We start from the raw sequence: 21,924 nt of genomic DNA, 5'->3' as shown, positions 1-21,924 counted from the left end.
GGCGTGGGTATGGATTTTATCCCCTGGAGGATGGTGAGTTTTAGGTAGGCATCTAAACAGGCTGGGTGACAGGAATGAGGCTCTAGGGACACAAACTGGATAGAGGCTGTGTCTGGATTGGACCAGAAGGAGATGATGGGGAAGAGTGGGTGAGGCCTCGGAGGCATGAAGACAAGTTATGGGACTTTGCTTGGAAGTGTGGAGAGGATGGTTGGGTGGTAGGGTAGCTCAAGTAGCCTTCAACTGAAATGGATCCAAACATGGTGAATGGAACCGATTGGGGGGGGGGCAACATGAAGGTTGTGGCCAGAAATGTGGGGCGCAGGATTAAACCCGTTGGAGGGAGGGAACCCTGCCAGGCCCCAGGGGTAGGCGTTGGTGGTCATGCATGTGAGTAAAGGCAGTAGAGTCAAGTCTAGGTATTGAAGCTGAAGAGTTGTGGCAACTGTGGGTTTTCTCAACATCTGACCCTGTTTCTCAACATCACCCTCCAAGTTCCATGAAGGGGACGCATTCTCAGAGTTTTTGTTTGTCCCACACCAGGCCTGGTGTGGCACTCAGGAGCTCCATCAACTGTTTGTTGCATATGGTTGAAGGAAAGTAGATCCTTGGTGGGGTGAGTAGAGCAGGGAGGAAAATTGGGGGCGACTAGGCAGAGCTTAGGAGAATGGAGAAAACCTAGAAGAAGGTGAAGAGTCCTGATTCACTTGGCGCTCCAGAAGTGGCTCAGTGAGATGAAGGCTGGCCTTCATCCCCCACAGCAGATAATGGATATCACTGGTCTCTTCAACGAGGGCCACAGGCCTTCTGGCATCTGGCAAATATCAGCTCTTCATGACCATGAATCTGACTCATTGGAGCCCTCCCATAGATCAACTCCAATGCATTGGTTAATTCTGATCAGTTCAATCCACAGATTCACCCAGAGCATCAAACAGGCTGCTATCTATAATTGGGCCCTCCAGCATGAATGGCAGTCTGGGTTGTGCAGTATGCAACCTATGTAGCTGTACACAGCAGCCCCGATCATGACTGTCAAGTGCATGGAAATGTAGGTAGAAGTGACACTAGAGGGAGGCTTCCAAAGGAAGATATGGCAATTGTATTTTATTAACAAATCTCCTCTCCTGACTCCAGTAGCTGCCAATTCAGCATTTTTACAGAAAACTTTTTTGAGAGAGAGGCAGGCTTATGGGGAGAGGGTTGGATGTTGGGGATCTGTGATGTGCACTGATTGGGAATGGACCAACAAGGCTCCCTGGTTCTCTCCTTTGAAGAAGAAGATGGGTTCTTGGGGGTGTTTTGGTAGAAAATCCACCTTCCAGTCTGATTTTCCTAGGCTTAATCAAAGTGAGGGTGGCCTCAATGCTAGATAAGAGTCACAACAGGAAAGGCTTCAAGAAGAGAATATCAAGTAGATGTCCTGAGTACTTACAATTAAAATAACTGGAATGTATTGAACACTCACTGTGGACATACTTTTCAAACATTGCCTTACTTCACTCCCTTAATGTGAGATAGGGTGTGTGTGTGTGTGTGTGTGTGTGTGTGTGTGTGTTTAAACTGATGAGGAAATTGACATTCAGAGGATAGCTTGCCAAAGATTGTGTCGCCAACTGAGTGAATAATAGAGCAAGAATTGAAACCTAGACACAGTCAACCAAATCTGGTGAATGTAACCCCCTACATAGCTGCCACTTTGGGCACTGTTCTGGGAAAGAGCAGTGAAGTATACAGGGATGTTACTTCTGCCTGGGGGTTTGGGATATGTGAGCTTCCTTACTGGTAGTGACAATTCGTCCTAGAATTCAGTATGCCCGTGGGGTAGGTGCCCCTCATTTGCTGGAGAGAACACATTCTTCCGTCCTCCAGTCATCTTCTTCCAGTATAATCAGCTACCTACCTAAGGATAGCAATGAGAACCAAGATAGGCAGCATTTTCAGTCATATGTGCTTGCTTACGTTATGAAATAATGTCATCTATAGGTGGGCAGTTGTCGCCTGACCATTGCCAGCCCTAAGAAGAGAGATAATCAGTTCACTGTCACCCTGTAGGTATTAAGTATCATGCACACCATGGCCATCAAGCACATTCCATCTTGTCCGCCCAGTAATGGGGCCTGGGGAGCCCTGCCAAAAGGAGGAATAGCGCTGTGATCAATAAGGAATGTCTGTCCCAGGTGCGGGGCTCGGAGGTGGCAGATCGCCTGCCATGGTTTTACTCTCCTTGGTTTAGCCATAACCTACTTACCTTGCCCAGGCTAGTGTGATAAAACTAGCTGGAAATCCTACTTTAAAACCTAGTTTAAATTTATTCTTTAGAAGTTCCTTTTCTGGTGGAAGCTTGAATTAGTAACTAGAAGCTCTGCTTTCCTTTCTTCCCCCAAGGCAGTTTGTGACTTCAAAATGCTGCTGCTAAAAAAAAAAAAAAAAAAAAAGAAAAAGAAAAAGAAAAAGAAAAAAAAGTGCAAATGTGTGTAGATTTGCACTGCACATAGCCAACAGCCACCGGTCGAAGTACCTGCTAGCAGGTTATATGTTTCATTTTCAAAAATTGAAAATTCTTCTCTTTTGATTTTATATATAATAGTTGAGGCACTTAATGCTGCTGAACCACTTCTTTCTTCCTCGTTTTGTCAAGGGAAGGAGGAAAGAGGAACTGGCAAGGAGCTGAAAACTTGTAGGGGATAATTTCAGGAGCCGTCCGGAGGACAGAAGTAGGAACTGGCTAACTTACCCTCAGAGGACAGCCTGGAGGGCCGTGGTTCTCAAACTGGAGCCCAATGTCAGAATCCTCTTCGAGACCTATTAAAACTCATGTCACAGGACCCCACCTATTGAGCTTCTGAACCAGAAGATCCAGGTTGAGTCGGAGAATCTGCATTTTCTAGCAAGGTCCCTGGCAATGCTGCTGCTATTGGGTGGAAACCACACCCGGAGAACCACTGCTGAGATCCCCTGGCCCCCAGACTGGCCTGAAGCCAGAGGGAGGACCTAACCAAAGGGAGGTCTGGTGGTAGGAGAGGCTCCAAGGTCAGCTGCAAAGATGCATGCCAACTGAAGTCCAGCCAGACCAAAATTAGGCTGGCTGCAATCAGTCAGTGAAGGATCAGCGTAGAAATGATCAACCCTAACCACTACCCAGTCATCTCCTATAAGTATCTACTTTAAATATAATGTTAATGCGTGATTTGTGGAGAATATTTTTAGGTATTATGAACTTTTATTGAAAACTGCAAAGTGTATGGCTGTGCTTTGGAGCTCATGGAAAAGGAAGCTCTTAGAGCTCAGATCCTGGAAAATCAAAGCATCCTGGACAGCAAGCTCTGGCCTTAATGACAGGCAAAGGGAAAAAATAAAATATAAAAAAATAAAAAATAAAAAAATAAAAAATAAATAAAAGACTGTATGAACAATAACAGCAACAACAAAGACAGGCAAGGTGTCAGGAAGCAAAAATAATTTCTTGAGAATGGTGTGTGAACCCGATGTCAAAGTGCAAGGGGACAGAGCCTCTTAGGTTGTAAGCCACAGAAGGCCTTGGTTTTCTGTTACTAATGATGGCAGTATGCCCACCGACCCCCACTCCCTAGGAGCCTTGGCAGTGTTAGAGGACCAGAGTCCCCACACTTTAGCTCCCGAGGCAGAGCTAGGGACACCTTCCAAACCCTGATACCTGGCAGCCGGACTTCCCCACCACCCCCAGCATAAAGCCCTGCTTTGTCATTGGTCCCACTAGTTTGCAGAAACCTGCTCCTCCTTCCAGAGTCCACCCCCTACGTACCAGCCCCCACACCCCCACACATGTGGGTGTCTTAAATCGCCACCCACATGTGCTGTCCACAATGTGTAGTCTACAAAACACCTTCTCCAACACTCAACACGCCCTTAGGAAGCCCCGGTGGTCCTTCCTTTCTTTTTATTGTGTCGGGCTGAGAAAGCTGAGCTTGGGGAGTTGATGTGCCCCGAGCCGGGTGGCCAGGCTGGCGCCCACACGAGCTGCTCCCTCCAATCCCTCCCTGCCCTAGTCCCTCTTCCAGTATTGGGGCCACGTAATGACAGGATGGAGCACAGCCTCCTAGTGAGGACGGTGGGCTAAGTAGCTTTCTTTGCAGTGGGTCCTTCGAAAACCTCTGGGCTTGGAGAATATGAAGTGATTTCTTTGCCAGACAGGAAAGGAGCTATCTCTACAGAATCAGTATGAAGCCTCTGTTTCCCATGCTGGCAGTAACACTGCTCCCACCGTAGTGACTGACGACTGAGCCTGGCTCTCCCTACTCAAGGAGACCACATGCTTTGAACATCTGTATTTTTTTTTTTTTTTAGAGCATTTTTAGGTTTGCAGCAAAATCAAGAGGAAGGTACAGAGATCGCCCACATACCCCTTGCTCTGCACACGCACGGCGTCCTCCACTCTGCAGGCCTCATCGGAGTGGTACCTTGGGGGATAAACCTACCGTGATGCATCATTATTATCCCAAGTCCATGCTTTACAGAAGTGTACACTCTCGGGGTCGCATATTGTATGGACTGGGACAATGGTCTAATGACACGTGGCACTGTGACAGTTGCAGGCAGAGAGGATTCACTGCCCTGAAAATCCTCTCTGGAGAGTCCATTTTTACTTTATCATTTTAAAAACCTATATGATGCAACGCCAGCAGAGCATACAACTTCAAGCTCAGGAGTAGGAACGCCGCACTTGGAAACCAGCCAACCACAGGGTTAAACAGTGAAATAGCAGTTGTCACTTCAGAAAGGAGCGTGAGCCACACCAGTCTAGGCAGATAGGACTTGCCAAAGCCACACTTTCGCCGGTCTCTTGCCTCTTGTTCTTTCTTTCTACTCAGGTATATAAAGCCTTCATAATTTTTGAACAAGCCCTGCAGTTTCATTTTGCACCTGGTTCTGACCCACAAATTATGTAACTGATCCTGTGCGTAGCTTTGAAGTATGTCTAGGCTCAGGGAGCACCCAGACAAGTGAATCAGAATTCCTAGAGGTGGGATCCAGGTCTCTTAACTTTGCTCAGAGTATACCTGCTCTCCAGGGTTCTGTGGTGGGTGGCCAACTTCAGGAACCACTGATTTAGAAGAGAAGTTGTAAACCAGGGCATTCCTGTGTGTGTCGCAGGGGACATCAGAATCACCTGGGGCATTGTCCCCAACTCCACACATTGATGCAGACGTTGACGAAGATCCTGATTCCTAAAAATTCTGACCTCATCTGACTCCCAGACAGGAAGTCTCCATGAATGTGAGATCTGTCTATGAGCTAGGTCCACTGCGTTTGCGGTTCCCCACATAAGCGTTGCTGTGACAGTGACAGCACAGCTGGGGCATGGTGGTCCCTGGATGGTGACTCTAGGCAACTGCTGAGCATGCCTGCTGAGGGGCACTGGTGGGAAAAGGGCTGAGCATCGACAGCAATCCTGGCTCTGATCACAGCTGAAGGGTCCGGGGTATGTTTTCTTTGTGGCCCAGTTTCCTTACCAGTAAAGTGAGCATAATGACACCCAACTTACGAGGGTGCCCTGAGGATTAAATGAGATAAGATATGCAAAGAGCCTAGCACATTACCTGGCACATGGTAAGTCAATAGATATCATTGTCCGGTCTCCTCCAAGAAGAAATATTACCGTATCTTTTCCTTCAACCACTGTCTTCTTACTAAAAGAAAATGTAACTTGTTATTATAGCAACAAGGAGGAAATACTAACCGATAGTCTTCAGTTGGTACATTTATCAAATGTGCAGTCTGTATCTGTATTCATTCAGCTCGTGGTTACTGAATACTCGCTAGGTCAAGGTGTCAGAAGGATGGATTTTATAGATGCACACTCATATTATAGATCACGCGTATACACATACATATGCATACATGTAGACATGTGCATGCAAATATATACACATGTGTATACACACATACTATACACAAGCACATACACACACATGTCTGACAGGTCTCCTGCTGTGAAGTACCTTTAAAGAAATTTTTACTCAGTTGAACAACAAAAAATAATGCTCATTGTAACCATTCAAATAACATAAACGGAATTAGATTAAGTTGATTGGCTTTGTTTCCCCACTCTTATTCCCAACCTTGTAGGGCAACCGTTTTTACAAAGAATCTGAAGTTAAAAATAAATTTTATGTGGATTTTTCCCGTTGTGTTCCTTTTTTTTTTTTTTTTTAAGATTTTAATTAGTTATTTGAGAAAGAGCAAGAGAGCACAGAGGCAGAGGGAGGAGCAGGCTCCCCGCTTTGGACTTCATCCCAGGACCCTGGGATCATGACCTGAGCCGAAGGCAGAGGCTTAATGACTGAGCCACCCAGGCGTGCCCTCCCCGTTGTTTTTCTTCTACACACACACACACACACACACACACACACACACTGCATTTGGGTACATACTGCGTTCACATTCTATAGCTTTTTTCCCTTTTTTTCTTCATTGAGCAAGACAGTGTGGACATCTTTTGAAGTCAGTGCGTGTGACTCATCTACTAGTTTTCCGTAGCTCCTGGTATTCCATAGGACAGATGTGTCATTTTCCAGCCATTCCCTGGCTGTGGGGCTAAAATATTTTGCTGTAGAAAGAGATGCTGAAGTGAATAGTCTTTTAAATACTGGTACTTCTACTTTTTTGGTTAGAGGAGTCTCCAGCAGGTCATAACCCTAGAGCAGACAAAGCAGAAGCAAACAGGGAACAGTAAATATGCTCTCCCCACTTTGATAGACACACCTCCCCATGCCAGGGACCACAGTGGGCACTACAAGCTAGGAACATGAACAAGACTCCATCTGACTTCAAGCAGTTTGGCAAAGCAGCATTTGATTCCTGTCGAAACCAGTGTCACACATGGTCTGTGTCCTCAGGTCCACGTTGAACTCATCCTCATGGTGCTTGTGTCAACCTCTGCTCCGGCCCTAGCTTCCGATCGATCTCACAGACTCTGGAGCAGTTTCACGCAAGAAACCCTTTCCTGCAGCTCCCTTCCAGTGACTTCCACAGCAGAAAACAAAGGGAACTCCCAACCAAATCACAGAGGGGATGTTACCTTGCTTTTCTAATTCGGCCTGTCGTTGATCTGCCCCCGGTTTGCGCCATCATTTTCCTCCAGAAGCTGAAGGTGAAAGAGAAGAAGGTCCCCCCAGCAGAAAGCTGTCGTGCCCCATCTCCCGCCAGGCCTTTGCCACACATGTCAGTGCTGGGGAGATCACAGAACGGCTCTTGAAAGCCCATTTAAGAAGATTCAACAGATTTTGTAAAGCAGCTATGAAACACCAGCCACCGGAATTGTTTTTACTCTGGGTCATGGTCCCGCACAAATGTTGAAATGGTGTGGCACGCGTGGAGGTGTGCCGCTCACGTTCGCTCAGAGAAACCACGGCCTGTCCAGCTGCCGGGGGTGTAGAGAGCCATTGGCTTCCAGCTTCCCTGGCTTCAGGACCTGCCTCAGGTTTCCCTGCAGAGGCCAGCTCTTCCTGGCAGCCTCGGGCAGTGACTGAGCTTGGTGGGAGGCCAGAGCCTGGGCCTTCCTGACATGAGTGCTCTGTACTCTGGAGTAGCCCAGGGGTGGAGGAAACGGACAGTCCCACAGCAGCCAGGGTGGCATGGCAATCTGGAGATCTCCTTATCCATGCCCGCTTCCTCCTTTCTTTTCATAAGGTCAGGGTTGCCTCATGGTTTGGGAGTCTGACCAGTCCTGTTCCCTCCTCTTCGATCCTGCACGGTGTCTGCTAACTTCCCTTCCTGACTTCTCAGGGTCTGCTTTCTGGGCGACCCAGTAGACGCAGAAGCTTTCAGGGCAGTGTAGGAACATAAATGCTATCCATCTCATTCAGAGCACTAAAGAACCTGAGCATATCCCCTGGCCCCTGGATGTTCTTGCGCCAGGCTCTGCTAAAAATGAATTATGGTCTGCCAAAGTGAAACTGACCATTTCATTTCAATTATTCAGCTGGGACACAAATGAAAAACCAAACGCGAGGAAAAAACAAACTCACATAGACTCTGAAATTTCATTTTAGTTACCCGAACTATTTTGAAGAACTGAGGCAAGGAACTTATATTAGTGTAACCTCTGTGTTTGCCGTGAACTGATCAGGGCCAGGATACCGTAGTTAAAATGGGAGAACACGGTTTCCATCCCTATCGCTTCCATCACAATTCCACTCTGAGCGCCACTGTGCCCACCACTGTTGTGCCCTTGTGGTTTCGCAGACTGAGAAGGAGATGGGTAATGATTGCATTCTTGTTGCAGGGGAGTTTGGAGAGGTATACAAGGGGCGTCTGAAACTCCCGGGCAAGAGGGAAATCTACGTGGCCATCAAGACACTGAAGGCTGGGTACTCAGAGAAGCAGCGTCGGGACTTTCTGAGTGAGGCCAGCATCATGGGTCAGTTTGACCATCCCAACATCATCCGCCTAGAAGGCGTGGTCACCAAGAGTCGGCCGGTCATGATCATCACCGAGTTCATGGAGAACGGTGCTTTGGATTCTTTCCTCAGGGTAAGAGCAGCTCGGGGGCATGGACGGCATGTTGGATGCAGGGAGGGGGTGTCTGCATGAGGACAGCCTGCTGCTTAGGAATCGCCCAATGAAATGTGGGTGGGCGTTGGAAATAGTAGCGGGGTTGACGGATTTGTTCCTAAAAGCATAGAACAAGAGGAGCCTGTGGAACCCTCAGTAGGAGGATAGCGTGGAGTAGGGCCTTGATAAATGCTTGTTGGATGAGTATGAGTGAATAGAGGCGGGTGAAGGATGGCCATGGGCACCTGCATGAATCACAGAGATTGAGGAGACTCTCAGCACCTGTGATGCAACTGTGTGACTCCGGCAGACACCAGTGGCCATCACTGCCTTTCCCCAGCACTGTCCTATCAGCCTGTTCCCTTCATTTGCAGCTCAGAGATAAAACAGGCTGCCCTTTCCGATGGCTGGGCCACCCACCCTCAAAGGTGGCGTTCCTGGGTGGGAGAGGAAGAGACTGTCGCAAGCTTTCACAGGTCTTCTCTGGGCTTGACTCCAAATCAGCCTGCAGCAGAGGTGTGGGGGTCCTCAAGGCTTATGGCTGGGAGATGTGTAAATGGTCATTGTCAGTCATGCTCACATGGAACCATGCTGGAACCGCTTGCCTTTCTGTGGGACAGCAGAGTGACTCAGCGGGGGTGGCAAGGACAGCCACAATGCCGGTGTCTGGGGAGTGGCAGCTGGTGGAACAGAGGTCAGCCAGCAAGTCCTGCCTTGGACCAAAGCCTCAGCTGGGGACTAGGGGGAGACTGTGAGCAGAGGGTGCATGGGCAGCATCTCAATAGAGCAGGGTCTACTGAGCAAGGACTTGTGAGGATAATACCAAGCGGCAGGCTATGTTTGTCACCAAAGCTACTGAACAGTGGCTGTGGCTGTAGATCAAAGGATCATTCAGACACTTGGTCTTGAAATATTCATGGGGTGACTCTGCGGTCACGCCCTCTCCTGGGTTCTGGGCCTATAGAATGAAAGGGACATTGCTCTGATGCTAACTAACAAGTCACCCAAGATTTCAGTGGCTCACCACAATTTATTTTGTTCATGAATCTGCAATCTGGGCTCATTGAGGACACTTCTGTTCCATGGGGTATCAGCTGGGGCAGTTCAAGATCCGGGACCTGGAATCATCCAAAGTCTCGCTCACTCATCTGTCTGGCAGCTGATGCTGGCTGTCTGCTGGCATCTCTCCAGGTGGGCGGCTTGTGCTTCCTCACAGTGAGCTGCGTCCCAAGAACGAATGTTCCATGAGAAGAAGGCAGAAGCTGGACCACTTTTGTAACTTAGCTTCAAATCCCACGGTACCCTTCCACCACTGTGACAGGATGCCCAGATTCGGGGTGGGCGGAAACGGGCCCCACATTTTGATGAGGACAATAACATGATGTCATCTTACACATAAGAGATGGGAGGGGGAGGTCCTGTTGTCCCCATCTTAGAGACTACAGCATGCCCCAGCGGTCCTTTCTCTGAGGACCCTAGTGCCCCAGGCGTCCAGCAGTCATCTGCCCGGATTCTTTATGTTTCTGTGTGTGGTGTGAAGAGGTATCATGAGCCAAGAAGAATGTAAATCTTCCTGCAGGAGGCAGGAAAAGCATTAAAGAGGACGGAGAATTAACTGATACCGAAGACTAAAGGGGAGAGGAAGCAAGCAGGTACAATGGAACAACTGAGCAGTATGTTCAAAGGCCAGAGCCAGCACGGCCTAGCTCTGTAGTGACTCAGGGCCGAGGGTCTGCAGCATGGAGGAGCTTGTCTGGAAGCTGCATTCGCCCAGACTGAAGCTACTTGAGCAGGGCAAGCACGCACTTTTGCCTCCTCTGGGTGCTTAGGCAGTAGTGGCTTATTTCTGGTGGGGGACATGAGATGACAACAGGTGGCGCCGATGTACATTGCCTAGTATGGCCTCCTTGAGGGTACGGCTTAACGCCCTTTATTCTGAACACCCCCCTTTCCCTCTGAGTACCTAACCCAGGAAGCACGTGGTAAATGCTGGTTGAGTGAAAAACATGAAAAGCCATTTCTGGCACCAGAGCGTTTGGGAATGGCAGGAAAAATGGAATCTTCCTGAGTGTACGTGGTCTCTCGTTCTTATAGCCAGACCCCTCATGTCAGAGTGGGGTATAGACCATGCTTTCCTGGGGGCATTAATTCGTAATCAGAGATCTCATGAAGACAGCCAAATAAAAGTGAATAGCAGACAATGTTAGGAGAAAAAGTATTTTCTAGAACCAGCCTCCAGACCTTTTTAGGAGCCATTTATTTCCTACGAGTCACCTGACTGTACTTCACCGAGTCACAACATGACTTGAGGACTGTGATCAGACTCTCTCCCTGGAAAGTACAGGGGAATGGGGAGATTCGTTCCTAGAAGGCTGCAGAAAATCAAAACCCTGCACAGACGCTCTGCACAGGACTCCTTCCGGGTGGGGCCCAGGACATGCGGGCATGTGGGACACCAGGATTCTTCATGATGATGAAGCCCAGGTGGTGGAGAAGAGCCAGGGGCAAGTGAGGAATGCGGGAAATGGAGGGTAAGGGATGACGAGGAAGGAACAGCCAGAGCAGGCAGCGCCAGGAGGAGAGGGGAAATGAAGCGTTTCTGACTCCTCGCACGGCATGGAGGCAGGTAATCTATAAATCTAATTTCAGCCTTACTACCAAACCCTGGAGCATAGCAACATTAATTGATGTATCTGCTGCTTGGTAAAATTGAAAAGTAGGTCATCAGTGCAGTTCTGCAGGGCCCATCTTCTGGGAAGCAGTATAATTTTAGGATCACCATTCAGAGAAGAAAGGAAAAGAGTTTGTGCAACTGACTGCCCCCCGCCCCCCGGCCAACCAAACTGGTCGTGGTGCTTTACACTGGACATGGCAGCTTTGGAGAGTGGCTGCAGCTCTGGCTCCAGGTCAGTGTCTGAGAGGCTGTAAGTATGGGGGATCCAGTGAGCACATTGGACACGGCTTCTCACCACCCACGCACTGCCCCTCTCTCATTGCAAGACATAGAATCCTTACTTTCTGGAAGGATTAGAAGCATTATTATTTTTTAACTGCATGTTCAGTAGGTTCTTTATTGTCCATTTTTTAAAGTATCTGCACCATGGATTATGTAACATGCAAGTCCACAATTAAACATTTCCTTCTTGGCCCCCAAACTTAGAGGATTCAATGTGGTGGCTCCTGTATAGGAGCACCCCCTGTGGCCCTCATCAGTGTCCTTCCCATGCCATAGTCTTGCTTGGCATTGTGGTCACTGCTTGTTCATCCACAGATGGTCATAACTGGGAGACTTTTAGAAGCTTCTGAGCAATGTCAAATGTGGACATTTCTTATCATGGAGGCTCATTCATAGGCTGGAACTAGATGACCATAAGCCAGAGGTCAGGAGGAGAATATCAGATTGGATGCCCCAAGACCTCAGTTCTGCTTAGGGATCCATTGTGAGTCACCTGGTGGCCTTGAGCAAATCTGTTAACTCAATTTCCCAGACTATAAACTAAATGCTTTGAGCTGGCTGATCTTGAGAGGTAGGTCTCTTACAGTTGAAGAAGAAAAAAAAAAAAAAAATCTATGACTCATTCTCTTCAAACAAATCAAATAAGGGTTTCATTTCCTGAAGTGGATTTGTCAATGAAAGTTGAAATACCTAAATCCTTCCAGCCTAATAAAAGGACCAGCAAGTGGCTTCAGTGAATTTGCTGGAAAGCAATTTCAGCAGAAAGCACTTCACGAAGGAAAGAAAGTTTAAATGACTTCACCCAGGCCTGTATTTTTTTTTTCTCTCTATATGGTGTTTTTACCATGTGATCAGCGTGGAGGCTGATCCTCTTCCAAAGTCATCAAGAAAACATGGTCTTATATCTCTTTGGACGCTGGTGTTCCTAACTTTCAAAATTCTTCTTGGGGAGTTACACCCATGAACTGAACATAAAAGAGTTGAACACGGCAGGCGATCTTCATGTGTTTATATCTTTAAGTTTTGCCGAAATCATGAACTCAACAGGCACCATCCTGTCTTATCGTGATATGTGATTCCTCTGCAGTTTCTGAAGAAAATGTGTAGCTCTTGCAAAGTCAGCATATTCCATGGAAAAGACCCCAGATGGGAGTTAAAAGATTCCAATCAGAGTAGCATATTTGAGGCATACATGCCTCTACTTTCTATTTCTGTGACCATGGCAGACATCAATAATCAATCATGTCACTTTTTGCTACAAAGCTTATATGCAGCTTTCTTCTCCACACATTTGAGGAAGTCGTTACCATCAGAGATGGAAAGCCAGTGGAGAAGTAATTTACTATTCTGGACTTGTTTTAAGTCAAAGCTACATAGAGTGATTTAAGTCTGATCAGTTATACTTTCTGGACTTCCTTTATCTCCTCTGAAAAGCAATAGACCATCCCCTGCCTCGCACAAAGGAGGATCAAAATGTACTCCATTAAGTATGACTTGCCTTTCAAATGTCAAGAAATGGAAGAAATCGTGTTTGTTCATTAACTGACCCAAATATCCAGCCTGCATCATGAGGCCCCAGTCGTCCACTATTACAGTTGGGGTGTGGACTATCGGGGGGAGGTCTACTACAGATGCCAACCCATTGAGCTCAGAATGCACTGCAGGCGAGGTTCTCCTATGGTGATGTCCTAGTATGTCTCCAAAACACACCAGGGAGCTGTGGGAACCTGGAGTATTGGCCCCAGGTGTCCTCCATTCCTCTCACCAGCTGTCTGAGCACCTGGGCCAGCTGGTTTGTGAGACATTCTGGCCTGACTGATAATACCAGCAATCCTTGCTGCTGTCTTAGGATTTACAGGCACTGAGCCAAGCCCTTTCACATGTATTGTCCCACTTAACTTCACCAAAATCCTATGAAGAATGGACACCGTGTACTTGTTTTACAGGTGTAGGAATGACAGCTCTGGAAGTTAAGTGACTTGCCCAAGGGCATCCAGCCAATGAGCGGCAGAGCCTGGACCATAGGCTGGGTCTGTCTGTCTCCAAAGCCTGGACTTTTCACCACTTCTCTGCCTTTGTCAACCCCAGAAACTCTAAGGGTGACTGATCTAAATATTAAAACAAATCAGATAGTAAAGCTGTTCCGTGTCGCTTAAATGATTTAAAGTAGAAACAGACATATTGCCGCACATCCTTTCAACATTTCTTTTCCCAGCGTTGTTTACAATCACCACCAGTCCCCTCCCCAAAATCTATCTACAAGCTGGCTTCTTTTGGGAGACATTCATTTTTAACCACATTGTTGTCTACACTTACAGAGAGGAAGTAACAAACTGAATTGGAAAAATATGACCCTTGTGACTCTCAGCTGAGATACATTTTCTAATATAAGGAAGTTGCATGACAACTTTCTGGGGAGCGGGTCCCCAGAGATCTACTTAGAGAAAATGAATGGTGCTAGCAAGAGCCTGGCTAAGTTCTCGAGGAGGTGTTGATTGAAGTTCATTAGTGAGAAGGAGGATTCGCACCGCTCACGGCCCATCCAGCTCTCGCAGATGGGCACCATGTGCCGAACACCAGGCAGACTTTCCAAAAAAGCAGATCTGCACTTCCTTTTGGAGTTGGTTAGAAGAAAATATTGCAGAGAGAGCTTTCCAGGCAGGCTGGGAGGGGGTTAAGGTTTGAGTTAAAAGCAGCCTAGAACCTGGGATGTGTTGATCCTGGTGTGCTGGAGGCTTCTCCTCTTGTGGGTGTTTTGGGAAGAAGTGGAGGGGGGGGTCAGGTGGCTCGCTCCAGCAGATCCAGTGGCGGGACCCTGGGACACAAACCCAGGCTTACAATTTTGCAGGAGGAAGTCTTCAACATTTGTACTATGGTGGCTAGACTTTTTGATGGCTGGGGTTTTCTCTAATAACCAGGGTATCTTTGCAATCTTCCCTTTTCCCTTATTGATTGTTGCATAGAAAATGCTTTCGTAGACGCGCATGCATATTTAAGTGATGTAGTGTGTGCGACTGCCTTGTGTACCAACTCACAGGAAGCAGGTGCTCCCTAAATGGGAGCTGTGCCCACCACCTCTGCTTTCTGTGTTTCACTTGAGAGCACTGGGGAGTGGCTGCCTTGCCCTGTGTCCAGCCATACCTAGAGCAGACCCAGGGCATTCCATCTGCTCCCACCCCTCCCCCAGTCAAAGCATCTCAGTGCCTGGGCCATGCTTTGATTACAGAATACAACGTAGAGCCCTTCGGAAGAACAGCTGGGCCTGGACAAGAAGAGAAAATGTGTTGTTGACAGCATGGGGACCAGTGATATTACCAGTGGGTGCAGAAACCAAGACTCAGGGACTTTGGGGAGGCAGGAGGAAGGATGATTCATTCACTGAGGTGTGTCATCGAACCATGAAGGAGATTGTGAGCCCACCAATGACGGGAGAGAGAGCAGCACTGCCGGTTGGCCTGAGGAGAAGCCCTAGCTCCCATTCACTAAGAGGGTCCACATGCCAGACACTGTGTCTGTGCTTCTCTTGCCACTGACCCCTTTGCAGTGGGTGTGGTTATCCCAATGTCAAGGTTGACAGCTCTGGTAGGACCCAAGGAAGAGGCCTTAAGCATTTAATTCTGGAAACGGTGAGATGGAGCAGTCATAAATTGAGCATGTATTTATTGAACTTTTTCTATTTACATTAAAGTTCTTAGCCCTGGGAGCACTCTGGCGCCCACAATAGAGAGGGTCTTGTCTTCAAAGAGCTTAGAGTCAAGCGACAGACACAGGCAGGTGTGCACACACACACACCCCAAAACTTGTGACATATGCTAAGAAGAAAAATAAGAGCATGCCCTGGGGTGCCTGGGTGTCTCAGTCAGATAAACATCCAACTCTTGATTTCAGCTCAGGTCATGATCTCAGGGTCATGAGCTCCAGCTCTGTGTCGGGCTCTGTGCTCAGCAGGGAGTCTGCTTGAGATTTTTTCTCTCTCCCTTTCTCCCTCTGCCACTCCTCCCTCAAATAGATAAATCTTAAAAAAAAAAAAAGAAAAGAAAAGAAAATGCACTACAGACAGTGAAATAGAAAGTGCTAGTTATATTTGGAGCAAGGGAATAGTTAAGGAGACATTGTCTCTGAAAAAGGGACACTTAAAGGGAGACATGAAGGCAGGTAAGTGTTGATTGTGGGGAAGAGCAGCAGGGATGGCATGTGTAGGGGACCTAAGGCCGGAAGAGCTTGGCTTAGAAAAAGACTGAGAGGTCACTAGTCACTGTGGCTGGCAGGTGAGACAGTGGCTGATCCCTCGGGGCCCCATGGGCCCTGCGAGGGAATTTGGAGCTTTTCCTTAATGCAATGGGAAGCTATTAGAGAGCTCGAAGCCAGGGAGTGGCATGGTCTGATTTATGTCTTGCAAAGATGGCTCTAGCCACTGTGTAGAGAATGGATTGGGAGGGGGGCAGGTGCGGGGAGGCTGTTACAGGTGATGGATGATGGTGACTTGGTTAGAAGGGAGGCATTGGAGATGGAGAGGCATGGATGGCTTTGAGATGTAATTTGGAGATGGAATCGACAGGGCTTGGCAAGGAGGAGAAAGCAGAGAGTTCAAGGAGAGGAATGCGGGTGGGAGTGGGAGGGAGTGGGGGAGGGAGAAGGGCACAGTGAGCAGCATGGCTGGTCTCAGGCAGAGGCTAACAAACAGCAGGCCTATGGTACTTCAGCTTCTGCTTAACCACTGGCCCATCTTGATGCCAGTGCCCTTTGCGTCTTGTTACAGCAAAATGATGGACAGTTCACGGTGATTCAACTGGTGGGGATGCTCAGGGGTATTGCCGCGGGCATGAAATACCTGGCCGAGATGAACTATGTGCATCGGGACCTGGCTGCTAGGAACATCCTGGTCAACAGTAACCTGGTGTGCAAGGTATCCGACTTTGGCCTTTCCCGCTACCTCCAGGATGACACCTCAGACCCCACCTACACCAGCTCCTTGGTGAGTCCTTCCTGGTATTCTCTGGTAAAAACGTGGCATGAATAAAAAGTGGCTGCCCATGGCTGGGCTAGTGACCTGTGGCAGGGCACACTGGGAGGGGCTGGGACCTGAACTTTTCTCTCCACTGAGGGAGGTGGGTGCCAGATGGAGAAAACAGCTGCAGCTGGTTGTGAGGCAAGCATCTGGGCATAGGCTGTAAGGAGGGGTCAGAGTGTTCCTTGGCCAATGGGAAAAGAACATTCTGGAACAGGTGATGTGGGGGAATCCAGGCATTGGATGGTGGCATCAGAGACATCCATCAGCAGAAGTGGTTGCTGGTGGGGTTGGGTTCTGTGTTACCAGGCAGATCTTTGGTGCCCTCCTCTTCTCCAACCCTACTGCTTCCAGACAGTTTGAAGAAAGACATCTACATGATGGTTCCTTTCACATTTGTGCTTCCTGCCCAGCTTCCCCCTCCACAGCCCAAGCAGCTCTAGTCACTTACGGCCAGCACCTAGTTCACACAGTTCCAGTCAGAAACTGTAACAGGTCCAAAGCCAAGCTCCTGGTTTATTCCATTTCCCTCCCCAGTCTCTGCATCTCTGTGGTTGCACCAACTCATCTCTTGACTGAAATTTGGGAAACAGCCTCAATTGCTCTCTGCCTTGCCATCCACATCCAATCCCGCCACAACTCCCATAGGCTTAAATAAAATCTGCTCCTTTTTTTCCTTTGCTACAGTCCCCACCCTATTCCAAAGCACTGGTCTCTTTCACCTGGTCCCTTTCACCTGGTGCCTTCTAGTAGCTTCCTAACTGGTCTCCCTCGTTTCCTCTCTTCTCTTTATGTCCACTCCCAATATATTATAAAAATAAAAACAGTACAGAGAAGTAAAGGGGGGAAAAGTAACCAAGAAATCACAATTGCCCTGAAGCAGGGTCAGTAAACTTTTCCTTCAAGGCCAGATAGTAAGAATTTTAGGGTTTGTTGGCCAAGAGGCAACACAGAGGGTATTACATAGATAAATATATAACCATTTAAAATGTAACCCTTTAAAAAGATATAAATACCATTCTTAGCTCATGGGCTGCAAAAATTCAGGTGACCAGACCAGAGTTTACCAACCCATGTCCCAAAGCATCAATTTTAATAACTAGGTGCATCTCTTCTCACACTTCTCTCATTGTTCAAAATGTGAAAAATTTTATTTTGTGAAAATGGGATCATACTAAGCTCATTATTCTGTCCTGCGTGTCTGATGGGCATTCTTCCTGCCCAGCTGCTTTTCTAAAAGTCTGTGAACATTTACACTCTGCCAGGAATGTATGGTGCCCATCCTTACCAGCAGCAAAGGTGATCAATCTTTAAAAACTTCCCAAAGATGAAAAATTATACTTCATCGTGTGTAAGTTTGCATTTTCTTTTTTAAATTATTTACTTACTTTTAAAATTTCTTTTCAGTGTTCCAAAATTCATTGTTTATGCACCACACCCAGGGTTCCATGCAATACGTGCCCTCCTTAATACCAACCACCAGGATCAGGTTTGCATTTTCAACTGGTGCTAGGGATACTACTTTACTATCTTTTCACACAGTTGCTAGGATACATGTTTCCTCTTCTGTTAATTACCTGTACACGTTTTTACCTATTTTTCTATTGGGTTGTTTGTCATTTTCTTAGAAATTTATAGGAAGTCTTTTTACTTTTAATTTTTTATTTTTTATAAACATATATTTTTATCCCCAGGGTACAGGTCTGTGAATCACCAGGTTGTCTTTTTATATTAGGGATGTTAACCCTTTGTCTCCACATATGATACAATTAGTTCCCCTCCCCCCATCTGTTGTTCTTTTGCTATTGTTGATGATATCCTTTGGTTTCCAAAAGTAGTTAATATTCATATAGTCAATAAAATGCATCTTTTCTTTGTTTTCTTGGGTTTTCTGGTTTATTTAAAAATTTCTCTCTACTGCAGGGTTATAAAGCGCTTCTTAAAGTTTCCTGTATTCTCTTACTGGAGGTTTTGCTCTATTATTTAAATATTAAATACACCTGAAATTTTTTTTTCTCAAGGTCTTATTTTGAAGAGTTTCAAGCATACAGAGAGTTTGATAGAATTTACAGAGGGTAGCCATTGACCCACCGCCTGGGTTTTAGAATTAGTATCTTGCTGGGTCTGATTTATTATATAACTATCAATCTGATCTGTCCCTCTGTCCATTCTTCATTCCATCATGTCTTGTTGACGCATTTCCAGATTTCATGCTACTGTTGGCCATCATTATGTCTGTCTTTTTTGGAAAAATGTCTATTCAGATCCTTTAGCCATTTTTAAAAATCAGGTTGTTTGTTGTTATTGAGTTACATTAGTTCTTTATATATTTTGGATATTAACCCCTTATTGGATATATGATTTGCAAATATCTTCTCCCATTCTATAGCCTGTTTTTTTCATTTTGTTGATAGTGTCTTTTGCTGTGCAAAAGTTTGATGTGGTCCCATTTGTTTATTTGTGTTTTTGTGTCCCCTGCTTTTGACACCAGGTGCAATACATAACATTGGTAAGATTAATGTTAAGGAGTTTACCATCAGTTTTCTTCTAGGAGTTCTATAGTTCTAGGTATTACATTGAACTCTTTAATCCATTTGGAGTGGATTTTTTTATATATGGTATAAGATACTGGTTCAATTTCATTCTTTTGCATATAGCTGTCCAGTTTTCCCAACACCCTTTATTGAAGAGACTGTCCTTTCCTCATTGTATAGTCTTTGCTCCTTTGTTATAAATTACTTACCAGGTAGGCGTGGGTATTTTCCGGGGCTCCCTATTCTGTTTCTGTTTTTATGTTTTTTAATGCAAGTACAGTACAGTTTGATTGCTTTAGGTTTGCAGTGTAGTTGGTAATCAAAGACTATTTTCTTCCTCAAGATTGTTTTAGCTCTCTGAGGCTTTGTGTGTGTCTGTGTGGTTCTATATAAATTTTAGAATAATTTGGTCTAGCTCTGTAAAAAATGCCATTGGAATTTTTATAGGGATTGCACTGAATCTGTAGACTGCTTTGGGTAGTATGGGCATTTTAACAATATTAAATCTTCTGACCTATGAGCATGGAATAGTTTTCCACGTATTTGTCACATCTTCGGTTTCTTCATCAATCTCTTATAATTTTCATTGTACAGGTCCTTCACTTCTTTGGTTAAATTTATTCCTAAGTATTTTACTCTTTTTGATGTGATTGTAAATGGGATTTTTTTCATGATTTTTCTTTCTGACAGTTTGTTATTAGTGTATAAAAATACAACATATTTTTGTACATTAATTTTGAATCTTACAACTTTACTGAATTCATTTATTAGTTTTAACAGCTTTTTGGTGGAACATTTAGGGTTTTCTATATAAAGTATCATGTCATCGGCAAATACAGTTTTACTTCTTCCTTTCCAATTTGGATGCCTCTTATTTTTTTTTTTTTTTTTTTTTGCCTAATTCCACCAGCTAGGACTTCCAAAACTATGTTGAATAAAAATGAGAAGAGTGGGCATCCTTGTCTAATTTTCTTCTACAAAAAGTTTTCAGCTTTTCACTACTGGATATGATATTAGCCATGGGCTTGTTCACATATGGCCTTTATTATGGTGAAGTACATTCCCTCTATACCCAATTTGTTGAGAGTTTTCATCATAAATGGTTATAGTTGTTGACTTTTGTCAAATGCTTTCTCTGTATCTACTGAGATGATGAAATGATTTTATCCTTCATTTTGTTAATGCTGTGTATGATGTTGATTGACCTGTAGATGTTGAACCATCCTTGCATCTCTGGAATAAATCTTACTTGATCATAGTATATGATTCTTTCAATGTATTATTGAATTTAGTTTGCTAATATCTTGTTGAAGATTTTTGCATTCATCAGGGAAGGGGCACCTGGGTGACTAAACTGGTTAAGCATCTGCCTTCAACTCAGGTCATGATCCCAGTGTCCTAGGATCAAGCCCCACATCAGGCTTTCTGCTCAATGGGACCTCTCTCTCTCTCTGCCTGACACTCTATCTGCTTGTTCTGTCTATCTCTCTGTGTGTCAAATAAATAAATAAAATATTTAATTAAAAATAATTGGGAATATTGGTTTGTAATGTTTTCTTTCTTTTTCTTTTCTTTCTTTCTTTCTTTTTTTTTTTTTTAGTGGTGTCTTTGTCTGGGTTTTGTACAAGTGTAATGCCAGTGTCATAAATTGAGCTTAGAAGTGTTCCTTGAAATTTATTGAGAGTTTGAGAAGGATGGGTATTACATCTTCTTTGAATGATTGGTAGAATTCACCAGTGAAACCATCTAGTCCAGCATTTATCTTTGTTGGGAAGTTTTGATTACTGATACAATCTCCTTACTAGTAATAAGTCTATTCAGATTTTTCTGTTTCTTCATGATTCAGTCTCAGAAGATGGTAAAGTCTATTTATTATTTTTTCTAGGTTTGTCCAATTTTTGCTAATTATTCATAGCACTTTCTTACGACTTTTTGTTTTCTGAGTTATGAGTTATAACTTCTTCTCTTTCGTTTCTGATTTAACTTATTTGAGATCTCTCCCTTTTTTTCTTGGTAAGTCTAGCGAAAGATTTGTCAGTTATGCTTTTCAAAGAATCCAGTTTTAGTTTCATTGATATTTTCTGTTGTATTTTCAACCTCTATTTCATTTCTTTATGCTCTGATCTTTATTATTTCCTTCCTTCTACTAGCAATGGGTTTCATTGGCTCTTTCCTATTTCCTTTAGGTGTAATGTTAAATTGTTTTTTGAGATTTCTCTTATTTCTGAATTTAGGCCTGTATTGCTGCGAAATTCCCTCTTAGAACCACTTGTGCTGCATCCCAGAGATTTTTGGTAAGAAATGAAGAAATCTTAAGTGTACGTCTATAGAGTTTTAACGAATGCATATGACAGTATGACCCAAACTCCTGTCAAGATACAGAACATGGCCATGCCACTAGGAAGTTCTCTTGTAAGCCTTCCCATTCCATTTCAACCCTACCCATGCCCACAGGCAACCACTATTCTGATTCTTTTCTCAACCATAGGTTTGTGTTGCCAGTTCTAGAACTTCACATAATTAGAATCAGAGAGCATAAGCTCTTGTCTGGCTGCAGTCTGTGAGATTCATACATATTGTTGTGTCCAGCAGTAGTTTGTTCCTATTTATTGTAGTGATTCATTGTGTATGTATCTATTCTTTTGTTGACAGGCACGTGGGCTATTCTCAAACTTGTTTTTGAAAATGTATTAAGATATATATTTTTACCCTGTTTCATACAGGTAAATAGATAATTATGTCAATACCATGTGTGAAATATATTGTCCATATTTTATTGAATCACTTACCATCCTTGTCATATGTTAAGTTGCATATATGAACTATGTTTTTTTTTTAATTTAAATTCAATTCGCCAACATGTAGGACATCATTAGTTTCAGATGTAGAGT

The 21,924-nt window shown here is 45.1% G+C and overlaps 1 protein-coding gene across 1 annotated transcript in view; it reads left to right on the top strand.

Annotated features, from left to right (window-relative positions):
* EPHB1 (EPH receptor B1) overlaps positions 1-21,924 on the top strand; it is a 419,614-nt gene that overhangs the window by 355,105 nt on the left and 42,585 nt on the right. Inside the window, exons 11-12 of the mRNA XM_004762462.3 lie at positions 8,267-8,514; positions 16,251-16,466. Coding sequence (XP_004762519.1) covers positions 8,267-8,514; positions 16,251-16,466 — 464 coding nt within the window. The remainder of the gene's footprint in view (positions 1-8,266; positions 8,515-16,250; positions 16,467-21,924) is intronic.

Source organism: Mustela putorius, unplaced genomic scaffold (assembly GCF_011764305.1).
Source record: "Mustela putorius furo isolate JIRA1106 unplaced genomic scaffold, ASM1176430v1.1 tig00003834_pilon_pilon_pilon, whole genome shotgun sequence".
Taxonomy (NCBI): domain Eukaryota; kingdom Metazoa; phylum Chordata; class Mammalia; order Carnivora; family Mustelidae; genus Mustela; species Mustela putorius.
This window is presented reverse-complemented; position numbering and strand designations above follow the sequence as displayed.